The 19568-nt window shown below is 44.9% G+C and overlaps 2 protein-coding genes across 3 annotated transcripts in view; one reads left to right on the forward strand and one right to left on the reverse strand.

Moving 5' to 3' along the window:
* Positions 1-18859, reverse strand: part of ZDBF2 (zinc finger DBF-type containing 2) — a 326002-nt gene extending 307143 nt beyond the window's left edge. Inside the window, exons 1-2 of one of the 2 annotated variants that reach the window (XM_069615579.1) lie at positions 18734-18859; positions 5325-5450 (exon numbers count right to left, since the gene is read on the reverse strand). In XM_069615579.1, the coding sequence (XP_069471680.1) occupies positions 5325-5339 (15 nt within the window). In that variant the 5' untranslated portion in view covers positions 5340-5450; positions 18734-18859. The remainder of the gene's footprint in view (positions 1-5324; positions 5451-18733) is intronic. The other variant, XM_069615580.1, reaches the window with a different exon arrangement.
* A 67-nt stretch (positions 18860-18926) lies between these two features.
* FASTKD2 (FAST kinase domains 2) overlaps positions 18927-19568 on the forward strand; it is a 461831-nt gene continuing 461189 nt past the window's right edge. Inside the window, exon 1 of the mRNA XM_069615586.1 lies at positions 18927-19048. The gene's annotated coding sequence lies outside the window, so the exon portion shown is untranslated. The remainder of the gene's footprint in view (positions 19049-19568) is intronic.

Raw genomic sequence — 19568 nt, forward strand, 5'->3', positions numbered from 1 at the left:
CTTCGGCCACCAAAACTGTCTCTGTACTAGATGGAGAGTGTTGGTAATTCCACGATGTCCCGAATGTAAGGTATCATGACAGAGACTTGTGATCCTTTTTCTCAGCCCAGGAGTTGGGATGACTAAGCGATTGTCCTTAAATAGATACCCATCCTCCTTTGTTGTGAGATTCCATCTGTTATTTCTCTTGTGCTCCTTCCAGATGTCCGAATTTCGAGTTTGGCCTTGGATGTTTTCCAGGAGGGTGAGAGCTTGGGCCACAAAGATTGTGGGGGGAAACATCCTTGGAAAGGTCCGATACTCAGTTTTTTTCGTAGTCAGGACGTCTGGTAGGGCATCAGCAATTATGTTATGTGTTCCAGGAATGTGATGGATTTGAAACTGATATTGAGCAAAGAAGAAGGCTTGATGACTGTTTATGCATTCCAGGGATTGTAGGACTTGAAGATTTCGATGATCCGTTCGGACCTGCACTGGGCGTTTGGCTCCCAGGAGAAGATGGCGCCAATCAGTAAAGGCTTGACGAATGGCAAGCAATTCCTTCTCCAGAACAGAGTAATGGGTTTCACTGGGTGTTAGAGTGCGAGAAAGATAGGCAATAGGGTGCTCTAAGTTGTCGTCCAATTCTTGTTTTAGGATGCCACCAATGGCGTAGATGGAAGCATCAGTTTCAACAAGAAAAGGCCGCTCTATGTCAGGTTGGGCTAGGATGGGGGCTTGTGTAAACTCCGACTTGAGGCGGTGAAAGGTCGCGTCTAGGACTGCTGTCCACAAGAAGGAGGTGTCTTTCTTCAATAAGGAGACGATAGGGTGCACAATCTCAGAAAAGGTTGGTATGAATTTACGATAAAAATGTGCAAGTCCTAGGAAGGATTGTTATCTGTTTCACAGTGGTAGGAGTAGGCAGGACAAAATGGAGTCTAGTTTGAAGAATCCATACCAATCCCTTTAGGGCTAAGGACAAAACCGAGATAGTGAACAGTTGAAACATGAAAAAGACACTTCTCAGGCTTGGCCAGTAGCTTATGTTCTCGTAGACGTTGCACGACTGCCTTCACGTGTTCCTCATGTTTTCGATGGTCCTTTGAATATATCAGTATATCGTCTAGATATACTATAACGAAGATGACCAACATATCAGAGAACACTCGATCCATGAAACGTTGGAAGACTGTTGGGGCATTAGCAAGACCGAAGGGCATGACCAGGTACTCAAAATGGCCGAAGGGTGTTCTAAAGGCTGTTTTCCATTCGTCACCTTCCTTTATACGAATGAGATGCTAGGCACCGCTTAGGTCAAATTTTGTAAAGATCACTGCACCTCTGACTGCTTCTAGGATATCCGAGATGAGGGGCAAGGGGTAACGGTCCTTGAGAGTGCACTGGTTTAGCCCACCGTAGTCCAAACATGGTCTGAGTTCTTTGGTGTCTTTCTTGGACATGAAGAACAATGAAGCACCCGCTGGAGATTTGGATGGGCGTATGGTGCCATTTTCCAGGTTAGTATTCAGGTATTCACAGAGAGCCTTCTTTTCAGGTTCTGAGAATATAAACATTCTGCCGAAAGGAATCACTGCTTAGGGTTCTGTATCGATGGCACAATCCTCTGGCCTGTGAGGAGGGAGAGCTTGAACTATAGCGGTCGAAAAGACTTCAGAAAAGGCTTGGTAGACCTTGGGAATCTGGATGATGTTAGAAACGGTAACTGGACCTTGTTGGCTCTCTGGGAAGTCTTCAGAGGGCTTCGGTAAGGTATCCTGGGATAAGTAGTGAGCCATACAATATTCAGATCCTAGGAACAGAGAGCCTGCTGCCCAATTGATGTAAGGATTATGCCTTTGTAGCCAGGGCATTCCAAGAACCATCGGATAATGGGCTGATTTAATGAGGTCAAATCTGATCCTTTCTTGTTGGTGATTAATAGAGTAGAATCTCTTTAGTATGAAGGGTAATGGGTCCTGAAGAAAGAGGTCTCCCATCAATTGCCTCCACTGGTTGCATTGTTGCTCGGCTTTCGTGTGGAATGTGGTGGGCAGTGGCCCAATCTTGATCTAGAAAAACACCCATAGCTCCGCAGTCAATTAAACCCAGGATGGGGTAGGATTCTGTCTTGGAAGGTGATAGAAGGGTCTGAAGAACCACAAGATTATTTTGTCCAGGAGAGTTCAGGGATGGAATTGATGTGGAGCAAACATCTCTCTCCCGACACCGTGCTCCATCTAGGATCGGGAGCTGACGTTTCCTGAACGCTGTGGAGGGGCTATAGGACATTCTTTCACTAGATGTTTATCGGAGGCACAATACATGCACAGACCAGTATGGATCCGCCGCAGCCTTTCTTGAGGGGTAATGGGACCACGGAAGACTCCTAGTTGTATAGGTTCTGGGTCTGGGGTAGGAGGAACAGTAGGCTCTGCTCTAGGAGCAGGTTCCATAGTGGTCTTTTGAAAAGTCGCCTTAGATTTCCTTTTCTCTGCACTTCTTTCTTGGATTTGGACATCTATTTGCAATGAGAGGTCCATAAGAGCCTGGAAGGAGCTTGGGCGGGCAACCCTTGCTAGCTCGTCTTTTATTTCTTCGTTTAATCCCCTGAGGAAGAGAGTAAAGCTGGCTTCTGGAGACCAATCTGCTTCTTTCACGAGTTGTTTGAAATGAGTAACATAGGTGAGCATATCCTGGGACCCTTGTTGAAACTCGAGTAGTCTCTCTTGAGCACTATACACCTGTTCTGGGCGATCAAACATTTCTTTAAGGGCTCTCACAAAGCCATCATAGTCATCCAAGAGGGCATTGCTTGAATTGACCAGGGGGGTTGCCCAAGTTAATGCATTTCCAGTGAGGTGGGAGATCATAAAGCCCCCCTTTGCTCTAGGAGTGGAGAAATAGTAGGGCTTGAAGGTGAAGTGAACTAAACATGAATCAAGGAAGGCACGGAGGATCTTGGAAGAACCATCATACTTGTCCACTAGTCCTCCCAATATCACACTTTGTTTGGTTGCGGAATCACGCGATAAAACTAGCTGTTTTAGTGCAGCGTTCTCTGCCTTGAGGTTCTGTACCTCTGTAGTTAATTCCTGCATACCTCGCATTAGGTCTTGAACTGCGGCTTCCATCTCTGTTTCATTTTTAAGGTGTCTCAATCTGTCACAAGTCTCTCCCCTTCTCACCTGTCTTTGTTGTTTACTTGCGACCTTCTGGGTTTTCTTCTTCTTCACGGCCCGAACGCTGGTCCTTGGCATCCAGTGTGAGGATATCGGTTCAGCTTCCAGGAGCCTTCGTAAATCCAGGGTAATACCAGGATGTAGATAAGTACGCTCGGAGACACGGAGGTCCGTGACTCAAGCGCAGAAGGGTTTCCAGGAGTTTTGGAGAGGGAAAAGGAACAGGACGGGATTCAAGGAACTGTAATAGGGATAGAAGCGAGAGCCCCGATCGAACTCCGGCTAAACACGTCCGACTACAGGTAGCGGTAGCGTTGAGGCACGCTGAGCCGCGGGGGCGTGTCTCTCTTGTACGATGAGCAGCGTCGAACGTATAGACTGGCCAGGAGCGTTCTGTTCCGGGCGGCCATGTTGGAAGGATCACTGCATTCAATCCCCTGTGAGTCAGGGACCAGGAGATCCAGAAGGCACATAGACAATGGACAATGGTTCATGACAAAAGCTTTGTTCAAGCTGGATGATGTATGACCGTGTGTAGGAGTCTTTAGTTTGGCAAAACATTTTACACAAACCCTTTCCATAATTGGGTTTTGCCGATTAGTTTCAAGACTGTTAATTATGGCCTAAAAGTCGGAATCCTGTTTTTCCATATTGAGTTAGAACTTCCCCAACTTGATGGATGAGGCAATGACGATTTTGAAGCAGACCATTTTTGTACTACTAACATTCCATGTCTTCGTGACCCAATTGTGACCGTTTGTCTCAAAACACTCGAGTTTGTACTTGAACATCATAAGCATGGGTATGTTGTTTATGGCCTTTTGCTGTATTACAGATATCAAATAAAAAATGTCCTTGAATAAGTAGGGAGAATGTCTCGGGGAAATTTGACACATTTCGACTAAAGGAGAATCGTGTACATTGGTTCAATAACATTTGAGGTGATGCACATTTTTAGTGTTCTAAGTAATGCAATTGTTATCAGAATGTACTGCAAGTTCACTGGCCCGTAATACACCTTTTAGTTACCCCTAGAAAATTTGGCAACAAGCATATTATGATCAATTAAGTCTGATTCAAGAATCTTAAAGGGACACTTATGAAAAAGGGTAGAAGTGACAAGCATATAATCAATACACGAGTGATCGTCGTCACCCCTGTGCCTGGTCTCCCTACACAGGATGTCACCAGAAACACGTCTGTTATGTTTATAGAAATCCTATGCATTTTAACTGCAGAACCATTGAATACAAAGGAATATGTGTGAGATTACATGGCTATAACAATATCCAGCAGTATATGCGTCATGGATTGCCAGGTCGACTATCATTGGGTGAAATACCTGCTGCCAGTTAAAGGGCTCTAGGTGTCATTTTATTTACATGCCGCGAGGTCCTTTTTCTGTTCATTATTCGTTAAAAGGAAGAACAATTCCAAATGTACAACCTTCTTGTCTCAGCCAGCGGTATAATGGGAAGTCGCAAGACTCCCAATATCTTCAAATATACACTTGGGTCCAGGGCCATCTTGCAGAAAGAAACGAGTCAAATCAGAAGATATTTCTTGGGAGGTGACTGGAAATCTTAACAACAGTCTGAAAGAAGACTGGATGGGACAAGCATGAAAAATGGATGCTTTATTTTGCTAGTCTCGTGTGTGGTTCCACTTCTCAAATATCTTCCTTTATGGCACTTGCGATTTTCAGAGTGTGCATTCCTGATTGGCTGTTGATCACCTGAAATTGTGTCCGGTCATTTTCGGAAAAGATGGTGCTATGCTCAATCTCTGCCTATGAAAAGAATACCATGCCCCAGTAATCGTCCACAGGAAGCCCTGCCAGTATATAGCCAGTACATGTTTGCTAATGCAACATCAGCAGGTGTGAGCATAACCTACCACATTGCCAATGTTCAAACCTGGTATTATAAGTCCATACAGTGGGGGGCCTACAAAAGCAGGGTTTTGGATCTTCATGAAGCGGAATAAAACATTTCCGTTATATAAAGGGGAATTTCAAAAGCAGTCATTTGACCACTTCAAAACATCATCACTCCTTTGCTTCCCAATGGCTAGCGTGCAAGCTTTACATTCCAATACAATAAAAAAACGACAATAATTTGACTGTGGTCCAAAAGGTAATCCTTGAAATTTGCGAATACCAACCTTGGAATCGCTCATTTTGCCCCAGCCTTGGGAACCGTTTACTGCACTTCCCAGTCACTGGCAGTTAGTGAAAAGCCCAGCACCACATTGCAGAAACGATCAAGCACCGTCATCTCCATTGCCAAACTGCAAAGTAATACATTAAATGGTCAAATGTTACAAGGCAGCCTATTTGTACACAAAATTGGCACAGCCCAAAGCAATAAAGGTATGACTGAGAATAGAATGTTTTACATAGAAAATAAAATGTGTCCCCTTTCGGCCCATCCACTTACCAAGTCTCCAACCCCTCTCCCGCAATCATGGTATTTCTCCCCAAAATACAGACACACTGGCTTCAGTAATTGGGAGAAAAGTCACAAAATATTTCACGGAATGGAGAATATACATTTTTTAATTCAGCATGGAGTTTTTCTGCCATTTTATTGCTTGCTTCGTCACAGAGTAGTATACAAGCAAAAGGTAAACAGTACGGTAGAGTTAAAGGCATAACCTTTAAAGACCCACTTCAAATTTATTATTTTCCTTTATTGCATAAATCACCTGAAGGGACTCGAGATCTGTGCAAGGCTGAATTTATTTTCCAGCATGCATATATTATCAGCCTCAGTTTACAAAGTTTGACAGGAATGTGAAATCATGCTGCATTTTGGCAAATTTAGTTTAACCTTCCAACAGTGTTCCAGATAAGATTTCGAAGTGGGAATTGTGATGAATCCGGTGGATCATCATGTGAAGACATGGTATTCATCATTTTTCCTTGGGATTAACATCCCCATGTCTGAAACCCTTATGGCCCTTTATCATGCATCCACTCCCTTTCCTATGAAGAGCAGGGAAACCCCTTTTACCAAATCTACTGCCCACCCTTCCAACCTTGGTCTACTCTGTCAATGTGATGAAATCACCTCTTTCAATTCCACTTGTTCATCAATCACAACTGACTTGCCATCAAAACCTTTCCATAGCTCAATCGTTCATAATGAGCATCTATTCCCAGAATTCACAAAACAATGGGACGAAGAAGAAGGATCGAGCAATGTGGAGCAAAAGAGACTGCAAACCTAGCTAGCGGTCAAGTATTTACTGGTGCGCACCTGTGCCTGGTAAAATTAAGCAGCCCACACAGGAACGGAAGGCAGCTACTGTGGCGACTGGTGAGGGAAGGCTGCACCTCTCCACAAGGAGCAGGGAGCCAAGAAGCCAGGACCAGCGGGGTGGAGTCAGTTGGCTCACCACCGGAGGAAGAAGGAACTGCTGAACTAAGGAACGCTTTGTGAACGGCAGGAGCCAGTGAAGAACTCTCGGCGTTCGCAGGCACAGGGGAACAGCATTTCGCTTACAAGAGCCAAGATGACAGCAGCAGCGTGTCGAGGGGAAGCCGCTGAGGACCACCGAACAAAGGAAAGAAGACCGCAAGAAGGAAGCAGAAGGGAATCCTTCCCTGGTCGACCGCGAGAGAAGATACCAACGCCTACAGAAACCGGTGAGTCCTCCCAAAAGCAACGCGGATGCGGGGCATATTGGCGAATACGCAGAGGGTGAACTATTGAAAGTTGCTTACTTAAGAAAGAGAGAAAAGAAATGGATATATTAAAAGATAGAAATTTAAGTCAAAAATACAATTCTTAACATCACCCCTATAGTCGGGATCTACCACTCCTGCCAAAACATCTAAACTGTGTCTCCAAGCTAGACCTTATTTAGAGGTCAACCTGATAAACACTTTCAAGGGAAGTCTAGGTCTGCGGGAAGCAATCGGTCTCCTGGTTACAAGGTTTCCTCTTCACTGCTAGCCAAATCAAAGCCGATATATTCTTTGCTAGGTACAGTCGAACTGTTCACTCAATTTCATAAATTCAAGAGTCCCCCCAGTTATCAGCCGAGTCATATATGACTCCTGACACCAGATGTAAGGGATCAAGAGAAAGACTCGGATACAGTGGCATATTCATTTTTGTTTATAGACTTATTTCCAGAAAATAATAAGGGTTGGAATGAATCCCATCTATCCCTAATCCTAAAAGGGCTTACGTTAAACAAAAGTGCGTCCAAAAATCCTAAACTGACCCCCACACTCCAAACTCAGCATGTGCACAAGGGAATTCTGGTACTTGTAGTTTGTTTTCTTTCAAAGTTCTCAATGTAAAGTTCTTACAGAGCAAAAACAGAAAAGAAATAAAGTCCCACCAGAAAAGGGGCTGCCCTTCCCTTAGACTCCTTCAGGTAGTTTAAATGTCACGTTATCACAGTTCACTGTCTCAAACTCAGTCCTCTTTCTATCCCTGGTATACTCTCCTGCCAGGGTATATGACACTTTCTTATTGGCTCCTCCTGCTTGTATTCTCCATTTCAGGTTCATTTCTCGGCTCACTCCTCGTATACTCTCCTGCCAGTAGATCACTTCAATTCCTTTTCTCGCTCCTCTCTTGGGTGCTGGTCCCAGACTCACATCTGCCAGGTTCATTAACCTGCCAGGGCCTTTCCTTTCTCTATTCACTCTTTCTTTAATCCACGTGACAATGTTTTTCCAATATTGGGTTACTGACTGCCTTTTGACAAAGTTTGTCTCCATTTTAATTATGTGTTGAGTCTCCGACCATCTCACAACACTATTCACATGTGTATCAAATCTTCATCTCAAGCATTGGGTCTCCAATGCACCTTTAACACTGTTTGAATATGTAATAATCCATTCTTTAAAATACTGGGTAACTGCCTCCTTACAATGTTCTCATCCTTGTCAGTTTCTTTAATGTGTTCAATTGGGCTCTCCCACGTTAAAAGGCAATTTGAAAAGATTGCGTTACACAAGAAAGAAGAAACCACCTCATTTGAAACCGTGAAGCTAAACAGGTGTGTCCAAGTGTGCTAGTAGGCCTAAGGAAGACCCAAGGAACTATTGTTTATAAAACTCAAGGAATAAAAAAGGAATCTTGGGAAAGGGAGCTATCCCCTGCAACATGACCACTTTATCGTGGAGAGACCACAAAAACTATTGTATGAAAAAACCTCAATGCGCACTGAAGAATCCAGAGGAAGGGGACGAACCTCTGGAACCAAGAACCATCTTCTTTGTGGAAAATTTGCTTGAATGGGCACAGGACAGTTTTGTTTTGACATCCTGACATGGACAGATACTCAGTTTTGGCTTAAGTAGGAAGTTCCTCTTAGAAAAGGGTCAGAGAAGCCCTTTCCCATCCCCTTTTACTTCAATAAAGGTCTTTAACCACAACACATGGCAAACCTGTGTCCGACTTTCATTTCTGACTCCTCACAGTGGATACGATTGGACACCCACTTTTGGTGGAGGGACCAAAGTCAAATTATATTGAGACTCCTCCCAATCAGGACATTCGGGACCAGGGAGTCTGTAGAGGACCACAATGACAAACTGACAGAGTTATATTCCTACCAGAGAGTAAGGGAAACAGTGGTTCAGTCAGGAAAGGGAAGGCTCAAGCAGAGAAGTCAACTTGAAAGTTGGAATGGGGGTGGGGAGTCCACTGCAATCCAATGGATTTTGCGAACCTTGGGCCATTCATTGACAGAACAGGGAAGCCCCCTGGAAATAAGTGCAGGAAACCGTCCTTGCGCATTGTACTGCCAAACTCATACATGCCCATGTCCCAGTATGGAGCTTCATAAGGGCTACATCAACCATTCTCTCCCGATTGTCGAGGACTGCCCCCTCTACGGGTGCCAGAGAGAAAAGTCTGTGTAAGCTGTAAAGACCAGAAGCATAAAGGTACATAAATCAGGACACATATTTTTTCCATTACATCTATATTTCAACTTGTATATCTGAGATAATGGAAAGACCCTCGTAGGCTGCCATCCTGTATTGGTTCACCGCAGGCTTGGTAGCGGGCGAGTGATGATATCATAGAGAACACCACAGAGGGCTATATGGTCAGCACCTGACCCACCATGTTCCTGAACAAACATGTTCTTGTCACTCCTCTCCAGAGATTACATTTGACAAGAAGAGGGAAGATGAAAATAAATTAAAAAGGAGAATGAAACCTTAGGTCGTAGAACCCTTGCTCCACTTTTCTGAGGGCATGCAGTTTCTGGAGATGAAGAAAAACATAGGATGACAATTCTCAGTGTGCTCGTGAAGCCCCCTACTGCAATCACAATCTACCAAGATCTAAATCACATTGCAAGCATCTCATTTAAATATACAGTTGCCTCATCAGACCCTGCAGACCTGTAATATAAACAGATTAGTATCACTATTGATGAAAAGCAAGCATTGACTGACATTGACCCTATGGTGTTTCTGATGGCATGTGTCTCTGCTCAGCCAATTTATACATTACTCTGGAATCGGGCATCAAACTGCCCTCTTTTTGCAGACTTTCTCCATGCACGGTTGCAAGACCTCCTACACTCCAAGTTTCAACATATGGAGAGGTAGAGGAAAAAAAGGGAAAGCACCCCTTAGCTGAGTGTCTTCAGGTTGGACGAATTTCCAGAAATCTCCCAAATACTCACCCCACCCTCATGCAGGACAGTGCCACATTCTGGCGGCAGCACACTGCAGGACTCACCAGCCTTTGGCTCTAGGCCATGGAGGCATAACTACTTAACAAGGGACAAGCCATTCCACATTACCCCAACCCATGGTGCAAGCCTGTCAGTGGTAGTGGGAGTCATTGACTGTGATGCAGGGTCATGAGGAGGAGAAGACAAGCCCAATAGGCTTTCCCATAGGAAGGCTGAACATTGAACAGGAAGATAATGTGGAAGTATGGGTTGGGCATCCCAATAACATAAATACATACAATACATTTTTGGAGGACAACTGAGATGAGGGGGCCAAGACTGCCTTTATAGGCATGGAATGAGATAAGAAAGAGGGGATGTAGTTGTAATGCATATTATGTAATTTAAATGCCAGGAATACTTGGGACCAACACAAACGTTTAGAAGTATGAAAATCCCCACTGTCCAACAGAGAACGATAATTCCAAATCGGCAAGTCGCCAGGAATTAGTCCGACTGCCACACACAAATCCTTTATGGGCACATAATATGCAGACAACATACTCCCTTACCTCGGAACTAGTGGCCCTTCTGACTGAACCCCCCTTCCCTTACCTGGCAATCATCAACACCTCCTTCCCCTCACCCCTCAAGACCGGACGAATCCTCCCACTTCTCAAGAAATCAATACTGCAGTGGATTAGCAACTACCACTTCATCTCTCATATTCCCTCAAGATCCTTGAGAAAGCACTCCTCAAACACAGCAATGCCAACAACCACTTTCAGACTTACAAATCTAGGTTCAGAGCCAGCTTCAGCATTGAAACAGCTACGATCAAGGCGATCAACAATGCCCTCAACATCCTTCATGAACATCCTTGCCTGCTGGTTTTCCATGGCCTTTCATCAGCGTTTGATACAGTAAACCTTCAGACCCTCCCCAACATTCTACAACACTGCATGGGGATCCGCTTGTTCAAATTCTACCTTGCTAACTGCACCAATTAGTCAAATGGATTCCTCTAGATCACTGTAAAGAACTGCCATCTGGCAAGGGTGCAAAGACCTGACTTTTCTGATTTTTATTAGTACATAAAATGATGCGGGCGATTCCTTCACCAAACGGGTACTCTGCTGTCCAGCCCTGCTGCATCAGTAGACTGATCCACAGCACCTGCTCGGCTTGTGGCGCAGAGCAGGTTCAAAAGGTCACAAGATGCCCACCAGACCACCGCAGCAACAGCAAAGTCAATGCAACAGGGGTGGCATTTAAGATATTCCGTCTGTACCAACAATACGATGATTAGGAGTACTTCATGCAGGTGGCCGGATAATCTCTAAAAATAAGCTATGCCTGAGTTTAGGCAGAGTGCATGGACTTACTTATGATCATGGCCGCCACATCCAAATTGATATTGCACGTGTCTGCTCCTGCGAGTCCGCTTTGCTCTGGAAGGGAATGTGTATTCGGGTCAAATAGGCCGATACCGCTACACGACAGAAACCCACAGGACCCAGCCTCTCTTTGTGAGGGCCAGGTAACACCCTCGCCCAAAGACAGCCGTACAACAGGCAGCTGTCCTGGGCCCATGTATCAAAGGAGTACGCCCATTCAGGAGGAGGAGGAGCCTCACACCAGGGTGATGCATGTCTAAATGTCTTTGTTGTCAGTAGGAGGGAAGGGGGTGGGATAGGATAAGCAGGTGTGCTCTGAATAGTAGAAGGAGCCTTCCACCATTGATTGTGTTTCTCACTGTCTCTCATTCCCCTTCACATCTCCTCCACTTTCACGTCTCTTCCACTTACTTTGGAGCAAAACACTAGGGTGTGACATCAACAGGGCAAAGCCCACTCCAGCCACGAGCAGGGATTGGTCCACTAAAGCAGGCTAGCTTTAGACCAATCACCTGGGAACGTCTACATTTAAAAGAAAAGGTTTCACACACCGTCAGTAGAATTCCCTCTGTTCCTCAATGATCCTTAAGAACCGAAGAGACGTTCTGAACCGTCTCACCTGGACTTCCTTTGGGACAGTTGCACTGTTCAAAGCCCTTCGCCGGAAATGAAGAAGGAGCGATCCAAGCAGAAGGAAGATCTGTCCCCTAACCACTCACAGGGAACATCGAGAGGGACTAGTGCTGTGGACTAGGACTGAACATTCTGCAACAGATCTTCTGTGCCAGAAGAGTAGACCTTGAACTGGAGCATCCTGTCCACAAGTCCTTTGCGAAGTCCTCACAGCAACCGGGCGGCCAGACCAGCCGAATATCGCACTAAACCAGTCGCTCTGTGTTTCCCGAATCTTGAACAATAGGGAAGGCGCTTGTTATGGTGTCTGCGTTCCTCCAACCAGCCGAACTATTACCCTGCATCTAAACCAACGTGACACCGAATTGTGTCATACTCAAGCACGTCATCTGCTAGGTCCAAAGTGACTGCTCAACGCCAGAACCCAAACCGAATCTCTTGAAGGTCACTTGCCGACTCCAATCTGGGTTAAAAACACAGCTTGGCCCAGCTAGCCTGAGAACTGCCCCCTCATTAATAGCACACAGACGCACCCTCAATCATCACTTCCACGACCGTCGCCTGCATACTCTGATGGAGCGTGACTCGCCGCCCCCTCCCAGCGGCTGAAGCCCGACTCGGCCTGGCCAATTGAACGCATCTTAGGAATGCCCCAACCTGCATCATTTGAACCACTGCCATTCGACCGCACAAAGCACCCACATTCACCCCTACTCAATGCCCTTTTGCTGCCAGGGCCGCCATGATCCTATGTGCCTGATCAGCTTGCATCATTGTTCGACACCGGATGTGAAGCGTCAGCCAACCAAGAACTGAATCCAGATACTGTTGACACCAGGGGCGCAGAGTATGCAGGTGTTCCGGGGCCCAGGCACCACCCCCTCTGGGAAAGCCATCAGCACTAATTGTTCTATTCTTTCAATGCGACTTCTGAAAAATCTGTCCACCGGCAAAGCTCCACCCCCACTTCCCCTGGGAAAATCATAAGTCAGCTTTCCAAATTATTGTTATTATTACATTTTTATAAGGCGCCTCATGCCCGTAGGCCTCAGGACGCACATAAAACAAGCAACAACTGGAGCCTTGCAGTCAGGGGAAGGACGACAGAGGAGAGTGACTTTTCAATCTGGTTCCGAGATAAACAGGCAGGTTTTGAGGGATGCTTTGTGCCATGCAGTGCTCCAGATAAGATTTTGAGGTGTGAGTATTTTACTCTCTATTTTTAAACTTTGAGAGTAAATGTGATTTTAAGAGAGTAAACATTACTTTTCTCCTTAGCAAGAGTAAAATGTATGCGACATCCAGCCGACGTGTGAAAAAAACTGTATGGAAAACATTACTATGCGGCAGCTTTCTGCATTGTGACAGCACACATCTTTTGTTATTTCTGGGCATTTGATCTCTCCTGTATATATTTAAATGTTGAAATCACAAACACCTAGCTAATTATATAGTAAAGCATACATGAATTTGTATTGTGTATTTATCTAGCTCTTTTGGCAAAGTGCTGTACATAGAACATATTTATCACAATTACCACCAAACCAAAGTCGGTACTCCTTTATCGACCTCGAAAGGATGAAAGGCTGAGTTGGACTTGCCAGGATTCGAACCCGCAACCCACGATCACGCAGAGATTGCAGCAACAAGTGCTCAACCGGCTGAGCTATCTTATTGGCTAACACCATTTATGAAGCACAACATAAAGTTAAATACCTATCTGGATGATCACAGGGACAGGTTTTGCTGAGTTTCTATTTCAATTACCAATGTAACTTTCATTTGTTTGTTTTTGAACAGCGCTTGCACTTTCTTGAGAGTCAGGTTTTGGATGTTTTATTTGTAGTCTTGAAGATTTGAGAGGCTAGAACACCAGTGATCAGGCTAATGACAATTACTCACCATTGAGCAAAGACTCTGCTGCCACTGACCATTCATAGTAATGTACCCCATTGACTGCAAGGTTGAATGGATGCAAACTTGACTGTGCATGGTCATCATTTTACACACTGTTTTTATAATTAGACTGTAAATTAAATTAGAAGTATAAAAATGATCTGCCTCTGCATGATTATGCACACAGCACCGGAGCTCTGCAAAATACAATTGTGCAATACTGGTTTGTTTTCACTGGAAAAAAGCATAACTTGTTAAAAAAAAAAATCTCAATTGAAACTTAGTTTTCCATCTTATTAATTATACAATCCTAAAATTCTAGGAAAACATGCACAGTGCTTCTGAAGCTGAATGCAAAGAAACCATTCCTTTTATCAGTGTGCAGTTTATTTTTTTGAAAGGCTTCAGAGAAATACATTTTGTTTCAGAGGCGGCTTGCAATTACATCCATGTAGATAAAAATCACAAGAAGCCTTCTGGATTCTGTCAAGTAACCTGATCTTTGCACTGCCCTCTGTGTGTAAATGTACCCAGGTAAATAATAAAGCTGGCGTATTTACAAGATTTTCATGCGTAAAAAGGCATAGTGCTCGCCTTATCTGGAGCACTGGATGGGGACATTCCGATGGAGAGAGGGAGGGCATTGCATTCCCTTGTTGGTTGCACATCAAAGCTGCCCAGTTTGAAACATGGCTGAGCCAGTGAGTGATTGTCGCTAGAGCGTAATGTACGCTTGGGCTGCTTAGTAATCAACCGAACAGATATTGGAAAGCTTCTGTGGTCCAACATTCAAAGGTTAGAGAAAGTACTTTGTGAATAATCCTCTGCTTGAAGGGTAGTCAATGTAGAATCTTTCTGGACGGGGTCACGTGTGGATAGACCAAAAATAGCTCTGATTGTACCTTTTTGTGTCGTTTGAAAGCGGTGTAAGTTGGTTTGGGAAGTAGCAATGAGCAGACTAGTACAATAGTACAATAGTCAACCCGAGAGTTCACCAAGGTGGTTGCAAGTAGGGCTCTATTATGGAGAGTCAAGTAGGGCCTTATTTGATGTAATAGTTTGGTCAAGTATCCATAGGAGGAGTGAATGTGAGAGATCTGCTTTTTCATAAATAACTCTAAGTCCAGGAGTACCCCTAGCGTTTTCACACATTCAGCCACAAGGATCTTGTTACCCAGAACAGTGAAGTATTTATACAATGGGTTTTGTTTCTTAAGCCGAGGGCCTGAGGTGACGATGAGAAGCTCGGTCTTTACGTTTTTAAGGTCGAGGGAGTTTAATGCCATCCAAGATTCAGTTGAGGTGTAAACTTTAATCAGGGCTTTGGAGTCTTCTACGTAGATACTCTATAGCTCCTGGAGCACCTGGGTGGCATCAGCATCGTTTGTATATTGTACACCCAGGCTATCCAGGAGGTCAAGTAAGGGTCCAATATAAATGTTAAACAACGTAGGCAATAGGCATGATCCTGGTGGGACCCCATAGGTGGTAATAATAGGGAGGGTCTGAACATTCTCAACAGCTACTCTTGACGTTCTTGGGCATAAGAAAGATGCAATCCATTGAGTGGCCTTCTCAGAGCTGCGTGAGGCCGTTCAATCTTTCTTGCAGAAGACTGGTCAATAAGATTGAATGCCGCTGAGAGGTCCAATAACATCAACGGTGCTGGGTGACCCTTTGAACAATTCCTGTGATGTTTGACTTAAGGTCCAATAAGGCTGTTTCTGTCCCGTGCCTTGCTCTGAATCCATATTGGTGAGTCCATAAGTTCTTATCACCATCAATGAATTCCTGAAGCTGCTAGAATTTTAAGACGGTATGGTACGTTGGTTTTTGGTCTATACTTTTTTGCCAAAGGGGGGTCCAAGGAACTCTTCTTTAATAGAGGCGTAACCCAAGCTTCCTTCATAGATGATGGAACTAAACCATTCCTTAAGGAGATGTTCACCATCTTGGTGATCCATGGGACAAGTGCGTCTAAGGACTCTTTGAAAATGGTAGCTGGGCAGGTATCACCCAGGTATGAAGTAGGTTTAAGTTGAGAGACTACTGTAAGAATTTCAGTCTCAGTGCATTGTTGGAAATCATATTTTGGTGGTGTAGGGTTAGCAGTGGTGGGGGTTTGTGAGACTTCAGCCTCTGTGTGTTTTTTAAGCTATGTTGCTGAATGCAATTGCCCGTTGGTGGCTGCTGATTTTCTCGACCAGCTCGTTCTGCACCTCCTAACACCATGCTACACCCCTAATGATGGGAGGGGCGGGGGGAACGTAGAGGTTTAGTTCTCAAATTCTTTAAGAATTTAGAAAAGCTCACACTGAACTGTCCCCACGGTCCATGGACCCGGGAGAATGGTTAGGTCACGATAGCTCCTGTTTTCAACCCAATATCCTTTTTATGGTAGTACCTTACCTACCACCCTGGGAACTACACCCAGAGTGCTACTTTCTCCAGTTTGTTGCATCTTCTCTCTTCTTTCCTTTGGGGTGGGTTTTTGTATAGTTATCACTTTTCGTTCTATGTGAAGATGGTATTAAAGTGTTTATATTTTTATCGAATCTTAATTGGACATCCCCTTTATTTTGGACTGTGATACTGTATTGTTGGGTCACTACTGATTCACCTTAACGCTCCTCTTAAGAGTATAGCCTTCCCTCAGCTCACGTTACCACAAAAGCTGAAGGAGGCATGTCTCTTGATTGTCCCCATTTTCTCTTTACGATTGCGTTGTGTTTTGGTTTGTAGTAGTGCGAGAGCCGAGTGGGCCATTTCACCCCTACTAATCCTTGTACTCCTGCGAGGCAGAATCCAATTTGTCACAATCACCAACACTACCCATCGCCTGTGGTGTACCGCAAGGATCCATCCTCTCTCCCTTGATCTTCCACCTACACATTGAACTGCTCGGAATCCTCCAGACTCCACACAACTTCCCAATCCACCAATATGCATATGATACACAGCTTTACCTCACAATATCCTCGATCAAAGACATCCACAGCCTCAAGGCCTGCCTCACAATGATCCAGTCCTGGATGTCCAGTGCTTACCTTAACCTCAAGACTGAATTCCTACTGCTGACCAACAACACCGAACACCCGGACATCCAGGTCTAGCACTTCACTATGAACATTGAGGGCTTCATACACCAGCTGACCACCAATGCCAAATTTCTTGGGTTCTACATCGACAGACATCCCTTCTCCAAGGAGCACATAGCAAGGAAGACAAACATTTGGTACAAACTTAACCTCTTGTGGAAAATCAAGCCGTTCATTCCAGCAAACTTCAGATCCGCTGTCCAAGACATAGTCCTCTCCCACCTGGATGGTGGCAATGCCCTTCTAAAAGGCCTTGCAGTGACCACCCTGGCACCCCTGGGATCTGTATTGCATGCTGCTGCACAACTCACCAAAAGACTCTGCAAATTCGGCCACATCACCAGAGGGCACTGGGTCTCAGTGCAAGCACTTATCACGTTCAAATCCTGCTGCATAATTTACAAGGCCGTCGCCCTCAAGCAAACCCACTGACAATCTCTGTATCTCCGAAGGGCTACGATCCACCAAAGGACATGTGCAGACTCAAACTCCACTGGTGCATGAAGGAAACAATCAGTAGACAGGCCTTCTCCATCCGCGCGCCCATAATCTCAAACCTCCTTCCCGCCAACAATAGATGTGTCCCTTCACTTCCATTTTCTTCGGGAAGGAGCTCAAGACTCTCCCCCTCAAGAAATGGCTCCCTACCACCTACGTCCTCACACACTCCCCACCTAACCTGAGACTGCGATCTGCTCTGCCCGTTTTCACCCCATGTTACCAAATTGCCCACCTACCCTACGCATCCCTTGGATTTAGCTTCCCCTCTTTTGCATCTCCACTTCCCTCACTGCGTACTTCCCCCTATGACTTGTAAAGAGCTCTGTTGTTTCTCAAACTATGTTTGCACTCAATAAATGCAATCATAATAAAATTATAGATAGGTGATTTTTTATTTTATTGTTTACCGCTCAGACCTAGCTCTAGAGCAGCGGAGCACTGTACAGAGCATGGGTAGCTGGCATCTTAACAGTAGTGCAGTACTGTAAGGTCTGTGCGTTGGTATGTGCGTCCATTGGAATTAGTCCTTGGTCAGGTGTTGTCGAAAGAGCCACGTTTTGAGAAATTTTCGAAATTAGAGAATTGTGGGGGCATTCCGAACCAACACTGAGTTCCAGGGGATGGGTGCATGACAAGAGAAGGATTGTTTGTGGGTCCCCTCTTTGCAGATGAGTTGTGATTCTAGATGGCTGATTGATTTGCTGTGCAAGGAGCGTGTGCCACCATCCGACAGTAATAATTACAAGTTGTTTTGGGTATTAGGTGCAAGTTATTCAAAAGTGGGGGCCATTGTATGCCGATGGTGAAAGGGCGTGTGTTAAATGCGTTCAATCACTTGACATTGATTACGAGCAGGGGAGGAATTGGGCTGGGAAAAAGACAAACGCAAAAACATCCCAGCCTCAGCATAGACACACATGGCTAGACAAAGTGTAAATATGAGTGTAGTTGAGCTACAATATCCAATGACTTTGCAGACTGCATCTGAAAGGTGCCCTTTGCTAAACAGCCCAAACTCAAGCAATGAAAACACATAAAGTTATATATATATACATATATACACACACATATACACACGTATCATGCTTTGCACATATTTCACTGTTAGAATAACTATTTTGACAGAACAAATTAGCAGGAAACCACGGGTGCATTTCATGCTCAGAAGGAATTTACGTTTAAATTACTAGCATTGACATGTTTGATCAATTGGTTGTCATTGTATTGTTCCCAAAACGCACTTTGTTTATATGCAAAGCAGCCAGCATCCTATACTCAGGGACACATGACACTTAGCTCCGCCCCCAGTCCCGCCCACACCACTGATAATCCGGCCCAGTTTCGCACAAGATTACCGGCAAAATAAAACAAGCATTTCGTGGTACACACTCACGTTGGTTTCTCGGGTGGATACTAAGGCGGATCCGAGCGGAAGAGCATGGTTGTACCTGCCCCCTAACACAGGGCGGCTCTTCGATGGAAAGAACGTTCGCTGTCCACGCCCTGGAGAGCAGGAAATTGCTTGCAGATACGGTGCTTTGGTAACACTTACGGAGGATTAGGCCCGTCACTTGTGCTTACATCACCATCTAGTACTCACGGTCCGGTACCTAGTATGAGACGGTCTATGAATGCAGGAGCAGAATATTCTAAGGATAAGAAATATACTCTACAGAGTGCTATATATCCGTTGGGTAAATTTCTTATGGTGAGTGGATTTCTGCCAAAACCCATCAGCAATGACGGACAGGTAGCACTCTACAAACATATGGCATTAGGTGCACAGTTGGGGTGGGAGCAGAGGACTTGGCAGAAACTGGAGAGAAACTACAGTAGTCGAGAAGAATGTTTTATATTGCAGTGTTCTAGGCGACACGTGCTGGAACCACTTGGTAGTGCCCAAGAGCATGGGAGGAAACCATCACTGCATGGGTGTCGTAGCCTCCGGAAGTCACGGGTCGAAGAACACTTGCGGCTTTGCAGGAGCAGCGTGAAATAAATCCGCAGTATAGATAATTAGGGATTTGATTGAGTTGATATTCCAAAATGACTCTTCCTGTTAGTAAACACAGCCAGGTTCAACCCGGAAGAGTTCAACGTCAATAGAGAAATAGTCTCGAACTGCAAAAGCTGGCAAAGTACTCCGAACCAACATGGCCGCCACATTTTTGCGTTTCAAACAGTTCTACTGAGAGACGGCTATGGTGCCGAGATAGAAGCGCCATATT

The sequence above is a fragment of the Ambystoma mexicanum genome, chromosome 9, assembly GCF_040938575.1.
Source record: "Ambystoma mexicanum isolate Mex_15411 chromosome 9, UKY_AmexF1_1, whole genome shotgun sequence".
NCBI classification, from domain to species: domain Eukaryota; kingdom Metazoa; phylum Chordata; class Amphibia; order Caudata; family Ambystomatidae; genus Ambystoma; species Ambystoma mexicanum.